We start from the raw sequence: 21,292 nt of genomic DNA, 5'->3' as shown, positions 1-21,292 counted from the left end.
TGTGGAAGTCCCTGTCACCACTGCCAGTATCCTGCCTAACCTTGTTTTTCACCACTTTTCTACCAGCCCCTTTGTGTCTACTGATTAGCTACATGTGCTGGTCCCAGGGTTTCCCCAGATCTATTTCAGACTTTTAAATTTCCCATGTTTTGTTTCCTAGAATTCCTTTCATTTCCTTGTCTACCTTTTATTGCACTTGATAAATATCTATTATATTCTTAATTAAATATTTTTCTCATCTTTCTTTCCTTACATATTTTAAGCAAAATAAAAGCTCGGATTATATCTCATCCTTTGTACCTTTTCAGTCTATAGTTGTGACTCATAATAGATGTTCAAAAAATGGTTGCCAACATAAATTCAGTTAACTAGAAAAACTTTTGATAAAATATTAAAAAGGAAAAACTGAAAATAACTCTAAAACAGAATATCCTACAAAATAACAACTCACTTTTATTTAGATGTAAATGAGATTTCTTTGCAATATAGATTATGGAAAACTTATAAGATGTCTGTGCATACTGTTTGACACAAGCATTAGAAAGGGTGCGCTGTAAATTAACATTGAAAAGATATAATGGCTCACATTTGAATGATGGACATTAGAAAGCGCAATAGTTAGGGTCAAACAAACTTTACAGTTGAGGCTGCATGTACCTGTTAGATCTGTATTGGGCCACCACCCCAGGTCACAGGCTTTGCAGGTAAACTCATCTTGCACGTATTCATTCTCCTTGCAGGCTGTGCAAATCCAGCAGCAGCTCACTTCTCCTTTCCGTATGACCTGTAACACAGGAATATTTCACATCCTAAAGGTTTTCTCGCCAGAAAAAATCCTATATGTTGAGGAACCTTAAGAATGTAGATTAGAACATATAGGATTATTTTAGAATTCAATTGTGAATCTCAGTTCAGCCCGTCCTGAGTGTGGAGATTTTAAATAATAATTCATTTTATAGATTGAAATGACTGTATTATTTTAAGGTTTTAAAAAATAAGACAGTTTTAGTTTTTCCTTGTTTACATTTGTATTTATTCATTGCTCCAAGGGTAAGAATTACCTTTTGCTCTGAAGAAAAAAGTGATGTTTAGCCACAAAAGTTTTTATACAATTAAACCTTATTAGTTCACAAAAACAGGGATTATAAAATTTTGTTGTGATTATGAAAAAGAATTATAGATAACTTCATTCTACAGCAACTTTTTATACATAAGGCCAGAGTGATGGCAAAGAAAACATAACCGGGTATTGGCTCTGTCTGACTTGCTCTAGTGAATTTAAACAATCATATTAATTGTTGGAAGAAAAAGTTACTAGTCAAAAATTATGGAAGAGTTGCTTTTTATCTGAGTACTTTAACTTTTCCCCATTTTCTATTTGTTTGTAAATACTTTCACACTTATTTGAACAAAACTAAACATCAAAACAACCTGCACTTTGAGTACAGGAATGTGGATGGCATATAATTAGGTCTTGCTTTCATCTCTTGCCTGACAATTTCTGTCCTTCATTGCTTAATAATTCACTTATTACAATAATCAATATGGTTTGCTATATCTTTTCATTTTTACCTATCACATTTGTTCTTTGTTCCTTTTCCCTGATTTCCTGCCTTCATTTTTAGCATTCCATGCTATTCCCAATAGTGGCTTAGTAGCTAGACCTCTTTTTGTTTCAGTGGTTGCTCTTTCATTGACAGTAGGCACCATTAACTTATCACATCTATATTTCACTAATACTTTGCCATTATACTACATGCATAAAATTGTATGATGTAAGAATCCTACATTAATGTTCTTTCATTTTTCCTTCCCATCCTTATGGCTACCATTTTAATACATTACTTATAAGCATTTTATAGCACCATCTCCCACAACTATCTTTTTACTTCAAACAATTATTTTTAAGTAAAATTGTAAAAATCAGAAAATTTGGAATCAGAAAAAAATTGTTATATGACCAAGGTGTAGTGGTGCATGCCTGTAATCCCAGCTATTGGGAAGCTTGAGGCAGGAGGATCTCAAGATTGAAGCAATACAATGAGCCCCCTCACAATGAAGGAGAAGGAGGAGAAAGATGAGGAAGAGGAGGAGGAGGAGAAGAGGAGGAGGAAGAGGAGGAGAAAGTGGAGGAAGAGAATGAGGAAGAGGAGGAGGAGGAGGAGGAAGGGGAGGAGGAGGAGGAGGAGGAGGAAGAGGAGGAGGAGGAGGAGGAACAAGAAACTGGAAAAATGCCTTTGTCTTTGTCAGCTCTGCAAATTCCATTCCCTAGAAATTGTTCTTTACTTGGACTCTTAGAATTCCACTCTATTTAAATGCAGATTAATAGTCAAATAATCAAGGGAAAATCTCTGGAAATTTATGGGATTCACTTTTTTTCTTTCTCCTGAACAGATCCATCTTCTCCCTTACCTGTACTGCAATTTGTAGCTGCCTTGGCCTTCCCAAACTATGATTCTGTCTTCTTAAAGTAGCAAGATGACCAAACTCTGTTTCTCTAGTTGGACAATTAGGAAATTTCCTCCAGGCAAAATGCTTGAGTGATTTTAGGGTTTACTTTGTTTATCTCCCTTCGCTTCTCTGGCATCAGGGTCATGTACTCCCTTCCAATGTCTGAACACAGACAGTTGTTTCATGTTTTATCAAGTTTTTTTATTGTTTAGTATAGAAGGCTAAGTATGAGCCCTGTTAGACCTCATTTTAGGAGCATAAGACCTTCCCTAACATATTAGAAATTACTGAATATTTCCATATGTAGAGTCAGAATTGAACTGTAAGTATTTCCATGCTTTAAAATGATAGAAACTCTAGACTTCATGAAAATAAAATTATTTTTCTACAGATAAAGTTGAAATTTATACCACTGTTTTATAATTACATAAAAATACCAAATAACAGAATATTTTGAACAAATGTAAAACATTTTTCTTTTCTTACTTTACTTTTAAATAATTTTGAAACTAAAATGAAATCAAATCTTTTTTGAAAAAATTCATAACTATCCTCAAAATAGAACATTTACATTCCCAATCATCATTTGTTTTCCAACTGATATGAGAAAAATTCAATTAATAAATGAATGTTTCATTCTTATTTTAATTAGAATAAGCAGTATCGTGAGAGACAATACAAAATATTGTATGTTACTTCACCTACCTTTAATTTTTCTTTTCCTATTAAATTAGTACTACTAATTAGGCAAACTCAAAAGATGATAATGCTAAGCAATTTATTAACTTCAGTTTTCCTGTCCTTTTAGTGTATCCCAGCTCATTAGTCCTCCAATCAAAGGTACTGAGATAAAAGAGGCAATATTTTACCAGAAAATAAAGTTAGAATATCCTTAGTTATTTTTCATTTTGATGAACTTGTTGCAACGTTTCCATTATTGCAAAATATATGGAACAATAATGTTCCTTAGACTGATCTCATATAGTACAAGTTTCATAAATTACATCATTGAAGTCATGTAATATTTGGGTTAATTTTAACATAGTCTTACATGCATGAAATTTCATTTGCTCCATTCCAGTCCCCAGTGCTTCCTCTTTCTCTCCTCTATCCCCCCTTCTAGTCTCCTTCCTCTACTCTCCTGGTCTTTCTTCTATTTCTTTTGTTTTAAAAAATGGCTGCTTCTTAGATAGACAAAAAGGTGGAATTCACTGTGGTAGATTTGTACATGTACATGGTGTTGTGTTTGGCTGGTTGAAGGTAAGAAGAAGAAATGATCAACTTCTCAACCCAGTCTCCCAACCCCAAACCCTTTTCTTGGACAAAATAATCTGAAGACACATTTAAAGGAAAAAGAAAACAGAAAAAAAAAAGAGGGAAAGGAGAGAGAGGGGAAAGAACGGATCAGAGGCCAGTGAAAGCAACCTGTAGGGTTCTTTCTCTTGCTTCCCTGCCATTTTCTTTTATCTCTACTAAACCCTGTCTCCTTCACAAATATTGTTTTCTTAAGTCTGGATTCTGTTCCATCTGTATTTTAAAAGTGGATCACTATTTATGATTTTTTTTTGTGAACTACTGAGCAACTAAGGCTTGGAAATTGAAATTTGCATTTGTAGGATACATGCCAGTTCACATAATGAAGGATAGCTTAGCAACATGTGGCCTTAGGATGATAAGAGCTTTGGAATGGCTCCAAGCCCAGTTTTGGCAGATTCTAGTTGAGAGAGATCAGGAGCAAGAGACTTAACCCCTCTCAGTTTCAGATCCATCATCTGTAAAATAAGGGTGGTAATGCCTGCTTCATAAAAGTTGTCTCAAGGAGTAATTGAAATGATGTAGCTAAAGCATCGGTTGCAGTGGAACAAGAACATGCTTGGTTGATGTCAGTCCTGATCTCCCTCCCTTTGCCTTCCCATCCTTTTTTGTTCTTCACCATAATAAGCAAAAGAGCATCAGACTCCGTATATGAGACCCCCGCCACTCCAGACCCTTGTTATTTGCTTGCATGACATTGTCTATAAATTGCTTCCTCAGACTCTCTTGGCCTCCATTGTCCCCTGTGCCCTTGGCCACCAGCTTCACTTCTGTGAATACCAGCTCAGTCTCTAATACTATTGTTTCTTCTTCAGACACCTTCAGTTGTCTTTCTCTCTCTGAAAGTACGTGCCAGATCCCAGAACTTCCTCCACTGGACTCACCTTCACAGAAACCCTAGCAGACCACAGGGGACACACAGGCTCTTTTCCTTCTCACTACCTCCAGAACCAGAAGAGGAAGCCAAGTAAGAAGACATGGATTTTGACTTCCTCAGTCATTACTTGAGGGGTCAGGTGATGCAACTCCATGTGAGAATAAACTTTGACCAAAGGAAGCAGAAAATAGATACATTCATTCTTTTCCCCTCTTTTCTCCAGTAGTGTGAATAGTCTGCCCTGAGATCTCTGCAAGGCTCAGTCAGTAGTCATGCCAATGAGGCATGGTCCTTCTCAATAAGGTTTTTTTTTTTTTTTTGGTTATTGCTTATTTGCTTATTTTTGTTTTTCCTCATTCCTTCTTGTCTTACTTCCCTTTCACTCTCACTCTTGTTTTTCTGAGATTGAATCTCCAAATAATTCATTGCATACTTTTTAGTGCTCAAGGGAACCTGCACTGAGATACTTGTGAATACATTTTCCAGGATCTCTTATCAACTGTCTTCTAAATAGGTTTGGTAAAATAGAATGGACTGATGGGAAACTGAAGAGAGAAAATAGAATTGTCTTCCACCTCAAGGAGCAGCTCAGGTAGAGGCTGTGCATTCTTCCTCTGGCCTGAGAGTGGAATGAATTTTCGCTGTTGCTCATCTCTGAGTTGCCTCAGAGTGCCTTTGAGTGTCTCCTTTTAAAAAGCTTTTGTAACCAGTTTCCTATATTAAGTTCCCTCTATTGAATCACACGTCATGGACACTTCCTGAAAAGATCCTAATACAATACATAACAGTAAAGAATATGATTGAATTTGCCTGTGTTTGTGGTATTACTGAAATAATTCTTTTCCTCCATAAGATATTATATTTATAAGAGATATATTTCTAAATATAAGTAACATAAGGAAACACTTCTAAGGAAATTATCATAAGAAAGTTCTATACCTTGTCAGGAAAGACATCCAATTATTATTTTAGCATTTTAAATGGCATTGGATATTAAAACTGAGTAGCCTTTTCCTAAAGACTTTATTTCCCACTTGATATAAATGCATGTTTGACAGTCACCTTGAAGCTGCCTCTCTCCTGTCTTCATGGTGGCTACTGAGATTTAGCTTTCTGCATCCTGGGCCTGGTAGGGGGCAAATTAGTGGTATTAGAATGTAAGTGCCATTATTTGGTAAATGGGATTCAGATTTCATTTGTTTCTTTACCTCCCAAGGTGTTTATGGGAAACAAACACCACCACACCCCTCTCCTGGTGCTACTAAGAACTGGCATATTTTCCTCCTGCAGGGCACACAATATTTCTAAAATTGGCCCCCAAGAGATTTGCACTTATTGTGAGTGCTCTGTAATGGCTCAGCAATGATTTCTGGGATCTCCTTTGATGTTACTGAATGGGTATAACACAAACTCACTGCCAGAAATACTTCAGTATTTAGGCAGAAAGATGTCGGCAGACAGCCTTGCCTCTGAATTTGAGGAGGAAAGAGGCCTCTCTTCTGGAATGCGCAAGTGGGAATACACATGGTATGTGACACTCAGGCATGGCTTGCCAGCACTCAGAGCAACAGGAGAGAATTATGACAGGGAGCTGGAGCACAGGGAATCCTTGAAACAATTATTTTTTCTGCCGTTTTTCCCCCCCTTATCTCCTGAAGGGGTTTCATAGACTGTTTCACAGTGGTTGTCCATGAAGCAGAATCAATGCTATATCCACACTGGAAAGGAGGCCTGAGTCAAACATGTGACACCCTTTGGGTCAGAGAAGTATAAGAGCTCAAACTTCTGCATTCCCCTCTACATGTGGTGTCAGTTCTCAGATGTGGTGGTTTTGTTTTGTTTTTTGTTTTTCTCAACATCAAGAAAAGACGATACAACCAGAATCCATTAGTCTGGCATCTTATGGTAAAGGACAAGAAGTTTGGAGCTTCTGGATTTCAAAGGACATACTTCTGCATACCACCAGATGGCCCCATGTGAAAGAATTCCAGAAGAAATGGCTGTTGAGGGAGAAACAGAGTTGTTTCTCATACACACTGGATTGGCTTAGGATCATTCTTAACACTGCAGAAACTCTTTGGTATAGATTAGAAACTAACAGTGAATTGCCCGATACTACACCAGCTATATAAGAACTCCTTGGGTCAAATCTTCCCATAATCCACTCTGTTAGTCCATTTTTCTGTCACTGAAACAAAATACTGGAGGCTGAATAATTTACAAAGAAAAGAGATGTGTTTATCTCACAGTTTCAGAAATGGGAGGTTCAAACCGAATGGTTCTGTTTGGCTTCTAGTGAAGCCTCCTCTGGCTGCATCAAAACATGCAGGAGAAATAAAACGGGAACTGCTGGGTGCAGAAGGGGTCAAGCATGTGGGATGTCCTCACTTCATAGCAATATACTCTCACAAGAACTAACACTCTGTGGACTGGCATAAATGTCTTCTGAGGGTGATGGTCCCAGTGACTTAATTACCGCCTACTAAGCCCCAGCTCTTCAATATTCTAGCACATTCTAACATCATCACATTGATGAACAAACTTCCAGCACAGGAATCTTTGGGGAACACACCCAAGCCATATCTAAACCCCAGCACCTATAAACTCGAAGATTAGCCACGGTCATGGCAGGAGCCCTTTAGCATTGCATCCTGACACAGCACTAGAGTAGAGAATAATCTGATTGGCTAGTTGTCCTGGTAATTGACAAATATTTTTATATAACTTCTGCAGAAAAGGTACAAGATATTTAAAACTAGGGTGATTTGTCTCAGAAACTTACTGCTTTCTCACAGTGGCTGGAGTCACTGAGAATTTGTCCGCTAGGACAGCTCATGTCATTTGACAAGAACTGTTCCTGGCCCATAATCTTCCACCTTTTCCTGGAAGTTGAAATAAGACTTCTCCAGAATATACACCCAAAGTCATATACTACATGACTAGATCCTTGCCATCAGAACCTTACGCTTACTAAGGGCATCTCTTCTGTAGGGTCCCTGCAAGGTAGAGATGACATAGCGGCACCGTGGCTCTGTGAGGGTGCCAGAGCCTCACACACCATCTACTCCAACTCCAGCTGTGCTGTGTGACATTTATGTGACAGTCTGTCTTCTCCCCAAGATGAATCACAGAAAATTAGAGATGGGAAAGACCTATTAGTTCATCTAATCCTCACCCCTGCCAGTTCGCAATCCCTCCCTCTGCTCCATTTCCCTGTGCATCATCCACTTTGATTGAAATAGCATGGCATACAAAGAGTGCTGCTCCAAGCCTCAACACTGAGAATTCTCTCTAGCACACCAGATAATATATGTCTGCATTTACTCCAGCTTTCTTAATACGGTAAACTTATGGTTCACTTATTCTACTTCATTTCTTCCCACCCAAAGTCCTGGATATAATTAGAAAGTGGGGACTTTCTCTTGGTTAGAGAAAAAAAAAATTCATTTCAGAAGAATCAAAGGACTTGATAGAGAAAAAGGAAGTGACATGCCAAGCTTCTTATGTTACCTCATTTCAACTTCTGTTATTTTAGTTTTGTGCTTATTTGACATTGCTCAGCTTTTGCCTTCTTTAACAATTGCTAGAACAATGACTAAGCACTATTATTGGCTTTTTTCCCACATTTACTTCTACTTAAATTTTTTTTTTAATTTTAAAATGTTTAATTGACAAAATTGTGTATATCCAAAGTGAACCACATGATAATTTGATGCATCTATGCATCATATGATGATTACCACAGTCAAATTAATTAATACATCCATCTAAACCATGCCGTAGAGCCCCAGAACTTTATTCAGTCATAACTGAAACCATGACTCAGCAGCAATATTGGTTTTGACTTTGGTTTTCACATTTACTTCCATTTCAAGTTTTAATTTGATTCTTTATCTCCTTGCTGCCTACAGTATATGTAAGTTCCCAGTTTATCAACATGATTAAAATAAAAGCAATTTAAATATTCTAAACTATTAGAATAGTTTACCTATTCCCTTTCCTAATGCTTTCTTTGTTTTTCTATTTTATCTAAACACAGGAGTACAAGCAGGTAGCCTGGCACACCCTTTCTGCATAGCCTTGTTTAAAAATTCCTTTTCTCTCAATAATGTTCCTTTTCCCTCAGTAATGTCTCAGTGGTAGACCTTCTTGACAATACAGTCCAAGAACGCAGAGGTGGCTCACCTTTATCTGACCCTTTAAGCAAGGCTCACTGCACACAGACCGTACCATTCCACTCTTATTCATCTGGATTTTGTAATCATCTATGTTCAGCACTCCTTCATGCCAGGTTCCAACATGTACATAGTCATAGCGATTAGCTTCAGTGTACTGCAGATTCATAATATCATACCTACAGGGGAAAGAGCCTGTGAGTCTTGTAGGATACGGACATCATGTAGAAAACAAAGAAATATATTAAATATATTTTAATTGAAGACAGATAAAAGCTAGAATCATTGCACATCCTAACTCCAGATACTGTAAACATTTTAGTTTATTTCTAATGTTTCTTCTGATTTTCCAGAATGGATCTGTGTATCATCAACAGTTGATAAGGAATATGTTACTCTCATAAATGTCTTTCTGCTCATCCTCCAAAAAGGAATTCTATATGTATTGATGATCTCCTTCAAATTATAATCCACTAAGTTAATCTTTGAACAAGTAACAATCCATAAGAATATTAATAACTATATTTGGTTACTTATATTCCATTCCTTTTCACATTGAATTGCCATTTTCATTACACTGGATAAAAAGAGGGTTGTTTTACCAAATTTGGAAACTTTTTTAGGCACTAATAGAACCAGAAAACTCAGAAAGGTATATTTAATGCGTAAGGTTGTTAGGGTTATGACCTCTTATGCATTGACATTTAAACTGATCTCTTCCCTGATAAGGACAAACGTTTCTGGAACCTAACAACTGGTGTCAGTTACTTTAGTAAGTTTCAATGCTGAAATGCTTTGCAACGGCAAACCTACATTTAAGCTCGCCCCAGTAGTAATGCTGCCACTGTATATCTTTTCTTTTCTTTTTCATTTTTTAAGAAATCTTTACTGCAGCCAAAGCAGATTCTGGGGGCAAGGCCTCATCATTTCCTGCATGGAGAGCTGGAGAATTCTTCAATGCAATGGAAAGAACAGAGAACTTAATATCAGAATGAATGAGTTGGTGCTTCTCTAACATTTTAACTACTTGGCAATGTCACTAAAGTCTTTAAGCTTCATGGGTTTCTTGTGGGGATTTAAGAACATAAGGCATGTACAAAACCACTTTATAGTTGGCACTAATGCAAAGGTTCTATGGTTCCAATGTTTGTTGAAATTCTACCCCCATGGTGATGGGGTTAAGAGATGGGGCAGAGCCCTCATTAGCGAGATTAGTGTCTTTACAAAAGCCTTGCCCCCGTCCCCAAATAAAACTCCCTTCTCCATTCCACCACATAAAGACACAGTTAGAAGCTTACGTCTATGACTCAGAGTGTGACACTTCACCAGACACCAAATCTCTTAGGGCCTTGATCTTGGACTTTCTGCCTCCAGACTTGGAAGCAATAATTTTCTTTTGTTTATATGCCAACCTTCTATGATATTCTGTTGTAACTGCCCAAATGGACTAAGATAATGTGCAAGGCAATATCACAGAATCATTCATATTTGCATTTCCATGGATACTCTAAAATACTTCAGTTCTTTCCATTAATATAAATAAACAAAACTGGAGAAGGCATTTGTGTTGGCATAACCATTTGTCTCTCAGTCATTAAAAATTCTCTAGTATTCCTACATCTACTTTCCATGTTGATGTTCACTCTAAGCAAACAAACTATAACTCATGTGGTCATGTGCCAACACTCTACGTCTGGCTTTCTCTTCCTAGCTCTGTAGTGGGATTCTTTTCTGTAGTACCTATGAGGAATCCTCCCCCTACTGGGCTATATAGAATACAGGTCATGGTATCTTGCTGTTGGTACATGACCTAAGGAAATACATAATGGTTAACCAACTGATTTTCCTCTTTCTCATCTTCATTCCCCCATGCTGTTGCCTGAGTCATCCTGGAATTATTTCTCTCTATACCTGACTCAGGCGCACGGTCTTTCTCAGCATTTCACTCAGGGATTCTACTACCCTTAAGCCTAAGTTGGCTTTCAAAGCCTATTTGTTGTATCTGACCCCGTTTGTTATTGACTTTTCAATTTATTGACTTTTCTGCCTGTTCTCAATGTGTGAAAGCATCCTGTCATGCACAGGGTAGCTTGTGGCTTCTCCATGTCCAGATTCAGGCGATTCCTATAAGGGCTGTCTCCTGAAAGAAAGGAGCCCAGTGTACAGGAAGTGTCCCCTTGTGCTGTGAGCAAAGCTTACCAAGAGTGAGAAGAGAGACCAGTGCACCTGGAGCTCATCCTTCAATTTTGTGCTATTTTGGCTTCAGCAAGAGTTATTATGCCTCTTGTTACTGAAGCATGCCAGAATGTTCTTCAGAATAACTGAGTGGTATTTGAATGGATATTAATTGTGAGCTCACACTCTTTCTGTGCTCAAAGGCACTAATCTGTATGTCTAATATCTTTCCATTTTAAGCTCACTATGGCTATAGAACCTACTGCAAATATTCTATGGAGTAGTTTTCTTTTCAATTTCATTAAATTTTTTTGGTGTTTTATTTCATATTATGCCATGACACTTTCTTTGAATTTTCAATGAAGGCTTTGCTGCAATAGTAGCTTTAGAATAAGGTTTTTCTGTAAGTCAGTTTCCTAAGACTTTTATTTCAACTTCTTTAGTTTTGCACTTTCATAGAGGAAATTAGTTCACACTTTATTTACATTTAGGGACTTCAAAATCCACAGTATTTTTGGTACGAAAACACATTTTTAAAAACGTTCCAAATGCTGGAGGGGTTCTGTGGGAAAATACTAAAACATACCAAAAGAAAAATATTGACTTACAGAAAAGAGCCTCCCTATGCTGTGTGTGTTAATAAAAGCTGCTCTTTGCTCTTAACCCCAGGATTCCTTCCTGGCATGTTGGCCTTTATTTGGAATATGCTCATGCTGTAAATTGCATCTTCACAGCATCCTCTCATTGCATTCGGTTTATGTTGTGCAATGATTAACTAAAATAACTACAAGAGGGACCAGAGGCATGAGCAATGGTATGACAGGAGCTGGAAGCAGAGGGAGGTGGTTGAAACAGGAACTGATCACAGATGAAGCTGACCAATTCCAAACAGGAGGAAATGATCCCTGAAAAGGGACCCAGGGGAAAGTTCACAATTTAAATATATAATTACAGATGGAAGAGATACAAGCTAAAATTATGCACTACCTTTTGGATAAGTTACAAAGAGAAAAAGGAGGAGGAAATTTGTATTTATGAAATGTAAAAAAATGTATCTTGCCCTGGGCTGGGCATATGCTTTCTTCTGGAATCATAAAGGAAGATTAGCATTGCAAATTTGACCCTGTACTGAGCCTCATTTCCAGTGGAAGGCAGGATTACAGTGGTGGGCTTAGCAAAGTAGGTGGTTCCTGTTCTGAATTTCAGACCTATTTCTTCTTCCTGGTATCACTTCCTAAGGTAATCAGCTCTGTGAAGCTTTCCACATTCCCAAGCCCTGGATCATCTATCCTCAAGTTCTGATCAAAATCTGCTCCCACTTTTCTGGCAGCTTGGGGGGTATCCTACAAATTCATTTTAATTGTTGACTGTGACATGTCACTTTCCTTCCTAGAGCAGTTGTATTTTAATAGAGAGATTCCACTTAGCCCCCATAAGGAACTCTCCAAATGTAGGAATTAAAGTTTACATGTAAAGAAGAGACATCTGGAGAAGGATTTGGGTTCACAGTACTTCCACAATGACATTAAGAAAGTTGCTAGAAGTTTTGCCTAATTTTACAATTAGCTTATAAACTCCAGACCCAGACTACACTGCCTCTACCAATGGCCCTCTGTGTTACCTTAGGTGAGTTGCTTAGTTTCTCCGACACTCAACTTTATCATCTGTCAGAGAAGGATAATGATAGACCTAAGGCAGTGAGAATTCAGTGATTTGATGTTCCATCTATGCAAACCATAAACTGAAAAGTAACAGGGCCTAGAAGATTATGAACCTACTACATAGCAGCCAGGCTGAAGGCCTTTTTGCTTCTACTGCAGGTTTTACTTTTTCTCCTATTATTCTGATTATTCCTTTCCTAGGAAAATTTGTTTGAATGAACATAGCTACTCTTGATACTAACATCATTCTCTATGTACCAGTGACATATGAGCAGACTGGTGATATCAAAGTGAGTGTTGTAGAATATACTGTATGTCAAAAGAGTTTGGGGAATTATATAAGCATGTGCATGCATACACACACACACACACACACACACACACACACACACACAAATTAAAGTTTAATTTTCCTCATCTCTCATTTGATTATTTTTTGAAAACCATTAGAGACTAAATTCCAGAAAGAAAATTCTTTCCTTTCTTGTTCCAAGAAATATATTAACAATAACTTAAGTTAGCCTGAGAAAAAAGAATGCATGTATAGGACTTGGATCTCTTCACATAGTAAACTACTTAAGTAGGTGTACTACTCATAATAGCACTGAGACCAATTAATCGATCAGTTTGATGTTGGCTGGGTACAGGCAGTTCCTGGGGTGATCTGCATGTCAGGTGTAAGTCTCTTTAGTTTCTTAGGCTTCCAGGGAGGTTCCAGTCCTTCTGAGGGAAGGACCAAATGAGAGCTGGGTAGGGGGGTGGCACTGGCAAGATGCAATGTTCTTGGGGGGTTAGTAGGAAGTATTTCAAAAGGCAGTGTGTACTTTGATAATTTCCATGTGATACTAGACCTACCTTTTCAGCTATCTTGTTGAATCTATCTCTTCATGACATTGAGAACCCACAGAATCAAATGGAGACCTAACTACCATCTAGGCAATGGGAAGAGTTAAAAAGTTATTTAGATCTGTCACAGAAAAGACTGCTTTACCTTCCGGGAGCATCTCCCTTCTCATCAAACCACACTTCCTCTCCAGACACGCCGATGAATGAGGACTTGATGAGGAAGTCCAGGAGTTTCCTGCCGTCAATGGGCTTCATGGCATCACAGAGTCCCACGTGGCCAGGGCAGAGGGCATGGTGCATGTTCTGTAGCCCATGTGCCATGGCATAGATGGCGTTGATGACAAACCCCATCTTGCTGTCCTGGACATAGTTTTCTTCTAAGCTTTCATTGCCTGCAACAATAGAAACAGATCACTGCCGAGGTCACAATCATGAAGACCATGTCTGTATGTGTATGTGTCAAGTGCTTCCAGGGCTTTCAGAGAAGGGAAGAGTAATGGCAGTGGCAAAGCCAAGGCCACCTGTGCAAACTTCATACTTTGGAGTGGCTTTGATGTATTCTACCTACAAAATGTTTCATGCAGTTTCATTTTCTGAACTCAATAATGGCTTTATGCAATATAGAACAAACTTCACAGAGGTAAAAATAAAAAAAGTTTTCATGTATTATAAGCAAATCCTTAAAGAGCAAAGGAAATAACTTGAATTCGCTTTTGATTCACAGGAGCTTATATCAAAAGTCTCCTGTATCATGGTACTGTATCCTTTGTGACAACCTGCAATTCATGGTAATTCCTGTTTGGCATTATCTAACCCCTGATATTTCATTTGGTGATTTCACTATTTTTATCATCTCTAGGGCCACAAAGCCCCCGATTTAGAAGAACTAGGTAGTATGAATTTCTTCTATATGATTGACAATGCAGAAATATTTAAATCATATACTGCTATTAGATACCCAATTAAAATATCTCTTGAGAGAGGAGTTGTGCTACACATTCATGTTATCATTCATCTTTTAAAATATATATAAGTTATATAAAAAATATAAAATATACATATATATTTTAAATTTCAAAAGCACTGTGATTATCTCTACCCATGCTGCATGTGAATAAACATTTCTCAATTGCCAACCATTTCACAGGAAACCTATGGCTTCAGATCTAAACTCCATATTGGAAGTTTAAACTTTAGGACTTGCATATGGATGAAAAATTTGGAGACCATCTGGATTTGATGAAATAAAGGTAACAAGTTTTAGAAAACAAAATGGATTTGGAGCACACCACTGGCATAAAGCAGACTTTCTACTTAGTTCCAGATGTCTGCTTTTCTGCAGTGGCTATCTGAGTGTGTAGTGAAGGGTCTAAGTGTTACGTTCCCAACGTCTAGTTCTAGAAAGTCAGCTCTTTATGGGTGAAGAATGTGATGCTGTCTCCTGTCAGATCCTCTTTGCTTCAGCCTAAACAGTTCACTGGACACTAAGATTCTAGAGCTGAAGACAATCAGAGGATTTTTAGGAAGTTGGAGAGCTTGAAGTCTTTAGAAGGAAAGAGAAAAAGGTTTGCCCTTGATGTTGGGCTTCAGATAAAAATAGAAATTTCCAAAGAGTTCCATTTAAAGGCTGATTTAGGTGTAATTGAAAATGTGACAATATATGTGTATCTATCCTAAGAATAATACACAAAATTCTCAGACCAGGTCGGAGGGGAAAGAGATTCAATTTAAACCCTCTTTCCAACTTTGCTTGATAAGACATTGCTAAAAGTATAATTTGCTAAAGTACAATATTTTCCAAATTGAAAGAAAATTTTCCAAGAAGAAATGAGGAGTAAGAGAAAAAGGGCATTTTAACATCAATACTTACAGAATAAGCATGGAAAATTATATAAGACAGAAAGAAAAGATCCTCATTAAAAAAATTACAACATCATCAAAATAGGGTAACTTCTGTATGTCACCCAGAACCTGGGCCTTTAATGTTAAGTTTTCTTTCCCTCAATTTCCAATCTTAATAGGATAATAAAAGTAAATTAGGGCCATTTTCTGATAAGTTTTAAATAAGCCTTTATAGGTTACCCCAAGCCCCCATATACTGGAGCTAAATACTAAAGCTGCTAGAACCAGAGACATTTCCAGGAGACAGAGACAGAGATAGGGAGGCACCCCAAAACCTTCAATGTTGCAGAAACTTAAATGATCTTAATTAATACTGAAAACACCCACCTGAATTTGGAGGTATTAAAATTAACATCAGGATCAAATAGTAGGAAAATAAACACACATCTTGTACCAAATGGAAAATTCTCTATTAGAGATAAACCTTATAGCCTCTGGATTTACTGTTCTTGTTTTAATAATCACTATTTAAGATTTATTATATAAAGATGAACAATCATGTTGGTGTTCCCAGTTCAAATGTCTTAATGCAGTGGCTGTCTTGTGGATTCTTCATCCATCAGCACTAAGATAATAACCTTCCTAGATCTCTGTGAGAATAGTGTTTTCTTTTTGGTCCTTATTTAAGGTGATAATAAGCTTACCCAAACTGGGTCACTTTTCAAAGTGAAAGTGAGTGTTAATAATGATATTTTTCCAGAACATAAACAAGGTGACCAAACAAGGCAAATTTGAGGAAACCAATACATGTCTCTTGAGCCATGTGCCCTCTAACTATATCCACCTACTGATGTTGTAATGGGTAAGATTTATGCACAAATACATATTTATAAATAATCAGTATAATATTTTATTACTTTTAACCAATTTTTACATTTATCTAATTTTAATGGCAAATATCTACAATAATTTTTGAGTGTCAGTTAGCTATCGATAATAATAAGAGAAATTGAATGTTCACTATTATCCTGTCAAATAAACATTAATTTTCACCATTTTAAAGACAAGGAAAGAGTATGGTAGAACATGGGAACAAATGCCTTCTCAGTCCTTGTTCTTTCTGTTACACTCAGAGACTGCATGGTGCACATAGAAACCTACAGAGGAGGCACTCTTCTGATTGCAGAGGAAAAGACACTCGGCTGTACAACAGCACATTGGCCAAGTCAATTTGGGGGCTTCTCCCTGGAACTGTTCCACATGGATTCAGCTGCCTCTCTGACCAGAAGTGTTGGCATCCATCTCTTGATAACAAATTATGATGCAGAAGCTCATCCTGTCAGATATTTGCAAGGTATTAGCTCATAAACTTTTCCAAAATAAACACAAACAGCTTTGTGTTTGTGACAATCTGAAGTGAGCACACATACTTCCTTACCCTGTCAATCCACTGGCTCTGCACATGACAAGGGAGATGACCACAGTTAAGAACTGTCTCTTCAGCTCTACCCCAATCTCATCCCTGTTGGTTCCAGTCTAAAGAGAGATCATTGGAATCATGGGACATACAATTGGAAAATCAATGGCCTTTATAGGACCATTTTCTTTGTTAAAGCAACTGTCTCAGATAATGTTACAAGGACTCATTATCTGATAAACAAGATATATTACAGGGTTCCCTGCTTCCCACAAGAGCTTATGCTTTCATGACCAATGAATAGAAAATAAAAAACGAATAACATTTCCACTTGGTAGGAAGGTGAAAACACTGATTCCCTGGGGTTTAGTGCCTTTTCATAACACTAGTCTCAGAGTTATTAGTGAGAAGGGAATTTCATGATTCATTTTCTGTGATGCGTTAACTATTTTAGACCACTAGGGTGTCATTAAACCATTACCTTTTCTAATATGCTAAATGGAACCAAATAATTGAGGTCGACTGTTTATTTGCTTTCAAAAGAATACCTAACTGCTTCACAATGGATTGTGAAAATAGCTACCTTGATTGCAAATAGTAATCTTGTTCTTGTTGCAAAAGCATGATGACTTTTTTTTTTTAAAGAGAGAGTGAGAGAGGGGAGAGAGAGAGAGAGAGAGAGAGAGAGAGAGAGAGAGAGAGAGAGAGAGAATTTTCAATATTTATTTCAAGTTCTCGGCAGACACAACATCTTTGTTGGTATGTGGTGCTGAGGATCGAACCTGGGCCGCACGCATGCCAGGCGAGCGCGCTACCACTTGAGCCACATCCCCAGCCCCAGCATGATAACTTTAAATTGCTACCCGAGTGTAGCAGCACATGGAGCTCCCATAGAGGCAGGATTAGGCATTGTACCTTCTGAAAACAGGAATTTCATGGTGGTTGGGAGAAATGTATGTAGTTCTATCCATCACCATTTAGGATGGTTATTCAGCAGAGTGTTATAGCAGAAGAAACTCTGGAGCAGGAACCTGGACTGATGAGAAACTTCCATATATAGTCTATCAACTATCTATTTTCAGCAAGCCATGGAACATGGATAAGAGTCTCGACCTCCTCAGGTCTTAGTTTCCTAACTAAAATAGCACAAATGGATTAGACTATCTTCCTGAAAGCCTCTTTCCCTTCAAGTTCAATGTGTTATTTCTCCAATCCCACATTTACTGGTATATGCAGAGCCATTCACACACATTATCTTTTTTTTAGTGCTCACAAAACCACATTATCATTTGACAAATGTGAAAATTAAAGTACAGAGAAGTCAAGTCATGGCTTGGAGGAAGGTCTTTCTTTCTCTTCACCTCAACATTCTTCATGAAGGAACTTACTGTGGAACACCTCGTACCTCCCTCCTTACCTAACAAGGAGAGGAGTGACTTGCTTTTATTACTGGATTAGAAAAAGAAACAAGACATGCTCAGCCCAACTGTTTCCTTCATTTGGAGCCAGGCACTTGACTCCAAGGTTCTGGCTGGTTCTCTGTTCTATAGTCAATATGGGCTATACTACTGGGCTAAGTTCAGCAGTACCAGTGACTAGATAGTTAGTCAACCCAATTCTGGGATAAAATATTCAAAAGTAATGTGTAGGCACATATCTTATCCATTAATCTATATTTCTATTCCATTTGATTTTTTGTTGGGGTTTTTCTTTCAACTTTTAATAACTTTTTCATTGAAATAAAACTCACCTAAAGTAAAGTGCAAAAATCTTTAGTGTACTGGTCAATAAATCTCCACATTTGTACACACCTATGTAACTTCCACAAAGTTAATAAATTTATCCTAGCACTGCTTCATAGTTTTCAGAGTTCAGATTCTAAGCGTTTGATTTTTCTGGTACTACCTCAATTTTAAATTTACCAAAAAAATGTTTGTTTCTAGTGCATAGAATACTATTGATATTCATATACCAGCTTCATATCCTTAAATCATACTGAATTTACTTATTAATCTTTTTGCACATTCTTTTAAATATTCTATGTTCATTAATACTTCTTACAAAATGATATTTAATCTCAACATATCTGCCCCTCGGTCCATTTATTTGTATCCAACTTTGGGAAGGAAATGCATTGGCTGGCCAACTAAAATCTTAGTAGTTCTAATCAAGTTCCCATGGCTATCAAGAACAGAGGCAAGCCAGGTGCAGTGGGGCATGCCTCTACTCCCAGTGGCTTGGGAGGCTGGGGCAGGAGGATCAGAAGTTCAAAACCATCCTTAGCAATGGTGAGGCACTAAGCAACTCAGAGAGACCCTGTCTCTAAATAAAATACAAAATAGGGCTGGGGATGTGGCTCAGTGGTTGAGTGGCCCTGAGTTCAACCCTTAGTACCAAAAAAAAAAAAAAAATGAGCAGAGACACTGCTCATTCCCAGTCCTTCTCTGGCAAGCAGCTCTGTGTCTGCATGTTGCAACCTTGCCCAACAGGTGAAGCTGCACTGCAAATGGGACATGATATTTGTTAGCATAATGATCAGCTTGACATTTATCCTTTGCATGTGCCTCATGTTTTCCAAGTTGGAATGTCTAGATTTGAAAAAAATATAGACTATAGATTGATAGGAAATTTAACTCCAATAAAGTAACCTTGTGGATATTTGTATTTTCTCTTGGGTTAATACAATCTCACCATTATGCATGCATGTCTACGTAGTGTTACCTTTTCCAACCTAGACCCTTGGCATTAACTTCAAAAGAAAAAAATCCTTCTTCTCATAATACAAGGAAGCATTTTGGGAAATATTGCTAAACATGATTCTTCCTAGAGAAAATATTTTTCTGATTTGGGGGTATTTGTAGCTTTCCACTGATTTATTTTATCTGATAGAACTACATATTCAATACAGAATTTGATATAATGTCATTCAGATCAAAATAGATATGTCTGTAATTACTTTATATTGTTAACTTATCAGGTAAAGAAAATGAAATTCATATTCCTTTAAATTGCCTGAGTATTAGATTTATTGAAGGAAGATTAATCAAGTCTTTTTTTTTAAATAATGACCTCCAATGACTACAATGACCTCAATTTTGATTGAAGGTCTGGGCTGCTAAATTTTCTTCATGGTTTTTCCAGGGAGAATTTGCCATAAGATCCAGAACAGTTTAGTCTTGCCCATGTTCAAACATAGAATTTGTAATTTTTTTCCCTCTGATGTTATATTTTACTCTTTACCTAAAGGGTTTTCTCTGCTCACATCACAGAAAAATATGACCCTCCATTATTTTTGTTCAGCTTATTAAGATGTAAATTAAATTCTATGTAGGATGGAAGAGAAGAAAGGAGAATTGTTCAATTAAGTATATGCTATTATCACTGTTATTAATAGTTGGATTTCTATTGCTCAACCCCACCTGGTCTTATCATATGTGAACAGTACAGATATTTTTCTAAGTATATCATCACCATCTATTGTTGAGAGAAATTCCCCCCAGTTATGACAGAAGTAGCAGGCTCCCTGAAAATTGATGATAATATATGGTAAGCCTCAATTTTCTGAAAATACAATTACATTTAGCTAATTCATATTTCAAAAGATTATGGTGCATTTGAAAAACAAAGACAATCACTGGTGTGTTGAAGTGATGCTGAGGATCAGTTAGTAACAGACAGTGGAACCGTGGGGCTCTTCGTTTCTCTAAGGAGAGAAAACAGGGCTTCTTGCTGTGTGCCTTTGCTTTTATTATCCATCTGTCACAAAACAGTGTCATGGAGTGATAAACTACTCCCCCTGGAGTAACTCATCTTTGTAGTTCTGCAACAGCAGTTGCCAGGTAATTGTAGAGATGGGGTGTGTGACAGGAACCTGGTAGCTTTAGTGAGTATGGGAAGTGACTGTTGTTAAAATGGATCAGGAATCAGCTTCCTTCTCAACAACCTGCTGGGTTAGAATCCTTTACCAACCTGCAACTCTCTGCCTCTTCTGCACTCCAAGAGTCAGATCTGTGCTTAGAGCACCACCACTCATTCTTTATAGATGTTGGGAAGGAGGCTTTCTCTTAGGTAAGTGAAGGAGTTCAGTTGATTATTGCTGTAGGATCCTCTTTGAGTTCTGACCAATGCTTTGTTCTTTTCAAGTATCTTTAGTTACATGCTGCAGTGACAGGTTAATCCAATAACAGTAGATTTTGCAAAAAATATGAGAACTCCTTGTAAAAAACTCTACTTTTCTCTGATGTATTTTATTTAGGGTCTGACATAACATGTCTAATAACCAATACAGGGCCATGCTTATTAAAAAATACAACTTTAAGTTGCATATGGCATTAACATTGTAAATCCACTCTTGATCAAATGTTTTTTGTAAGAGTAGGATTTATTGAAGAATAGATATAGGAACAGAACTCTCGCAATGCAAGAGTGGACCCGATAGCAGGTTTTCTCCCATGATTGGTTTTTTGATCAACAAAATATAATATTTACACCTTGACAAGATGCTTCACAATAAAAAACTTACTTTGGGACATAT

The 21,292-nt window shown here is 37.4% G+C and overlaps 1 protein-coding gene across 3 annotated transcripts in view; it reads right to left on the bottom strand.

Annotated features, from left to right (window-relative positions):
* The window catches only part of GRM1 (glutamate metabotropic receptor 1), a gene marked incomplete at both ends in the record, with an annotated part of 392,517 nt that overhangs the window by 47,321 nt on the left and 323,904 nt on the right, over positions 1-21,292 (bottom strand). For all 3 annotated transcript variants that reach the window (XM_081295885.1, XM_081295886.1, XM_081295887.1), the window contains 3 exons: positions 658-784; positions 8,828-8,996; positions 13,645-13,891. In XM_081295885.1, the coding sequence (XP_081152011.1) occupies positions 658-784; positions 8,828-8,996; positions 13,645-13,891 (543 nt within the window). The remainder of the gene's footprint in view (positions 1-657; positions 785-8,827; positions 8,997-13,644; positions 13,892-21,292) is intronic.

This window comes from Spermophilus citellus (assembly GCF_964194105.1).
Source record: "Spermophilus citellus genome assembly, chromosome: 5".
NCBI classification, from domain to species: Eukaryota; Metazoa; Chordata; class Mammalia; order Rodentia; family Sciuridae; genus Spermophilus; species Spermophilus citellus.
The sequence above is the reverse complement of the archived record's forward strand: the minus strand, read 5'-3'. Positions and strand labels throughout refer to the sequence as shown.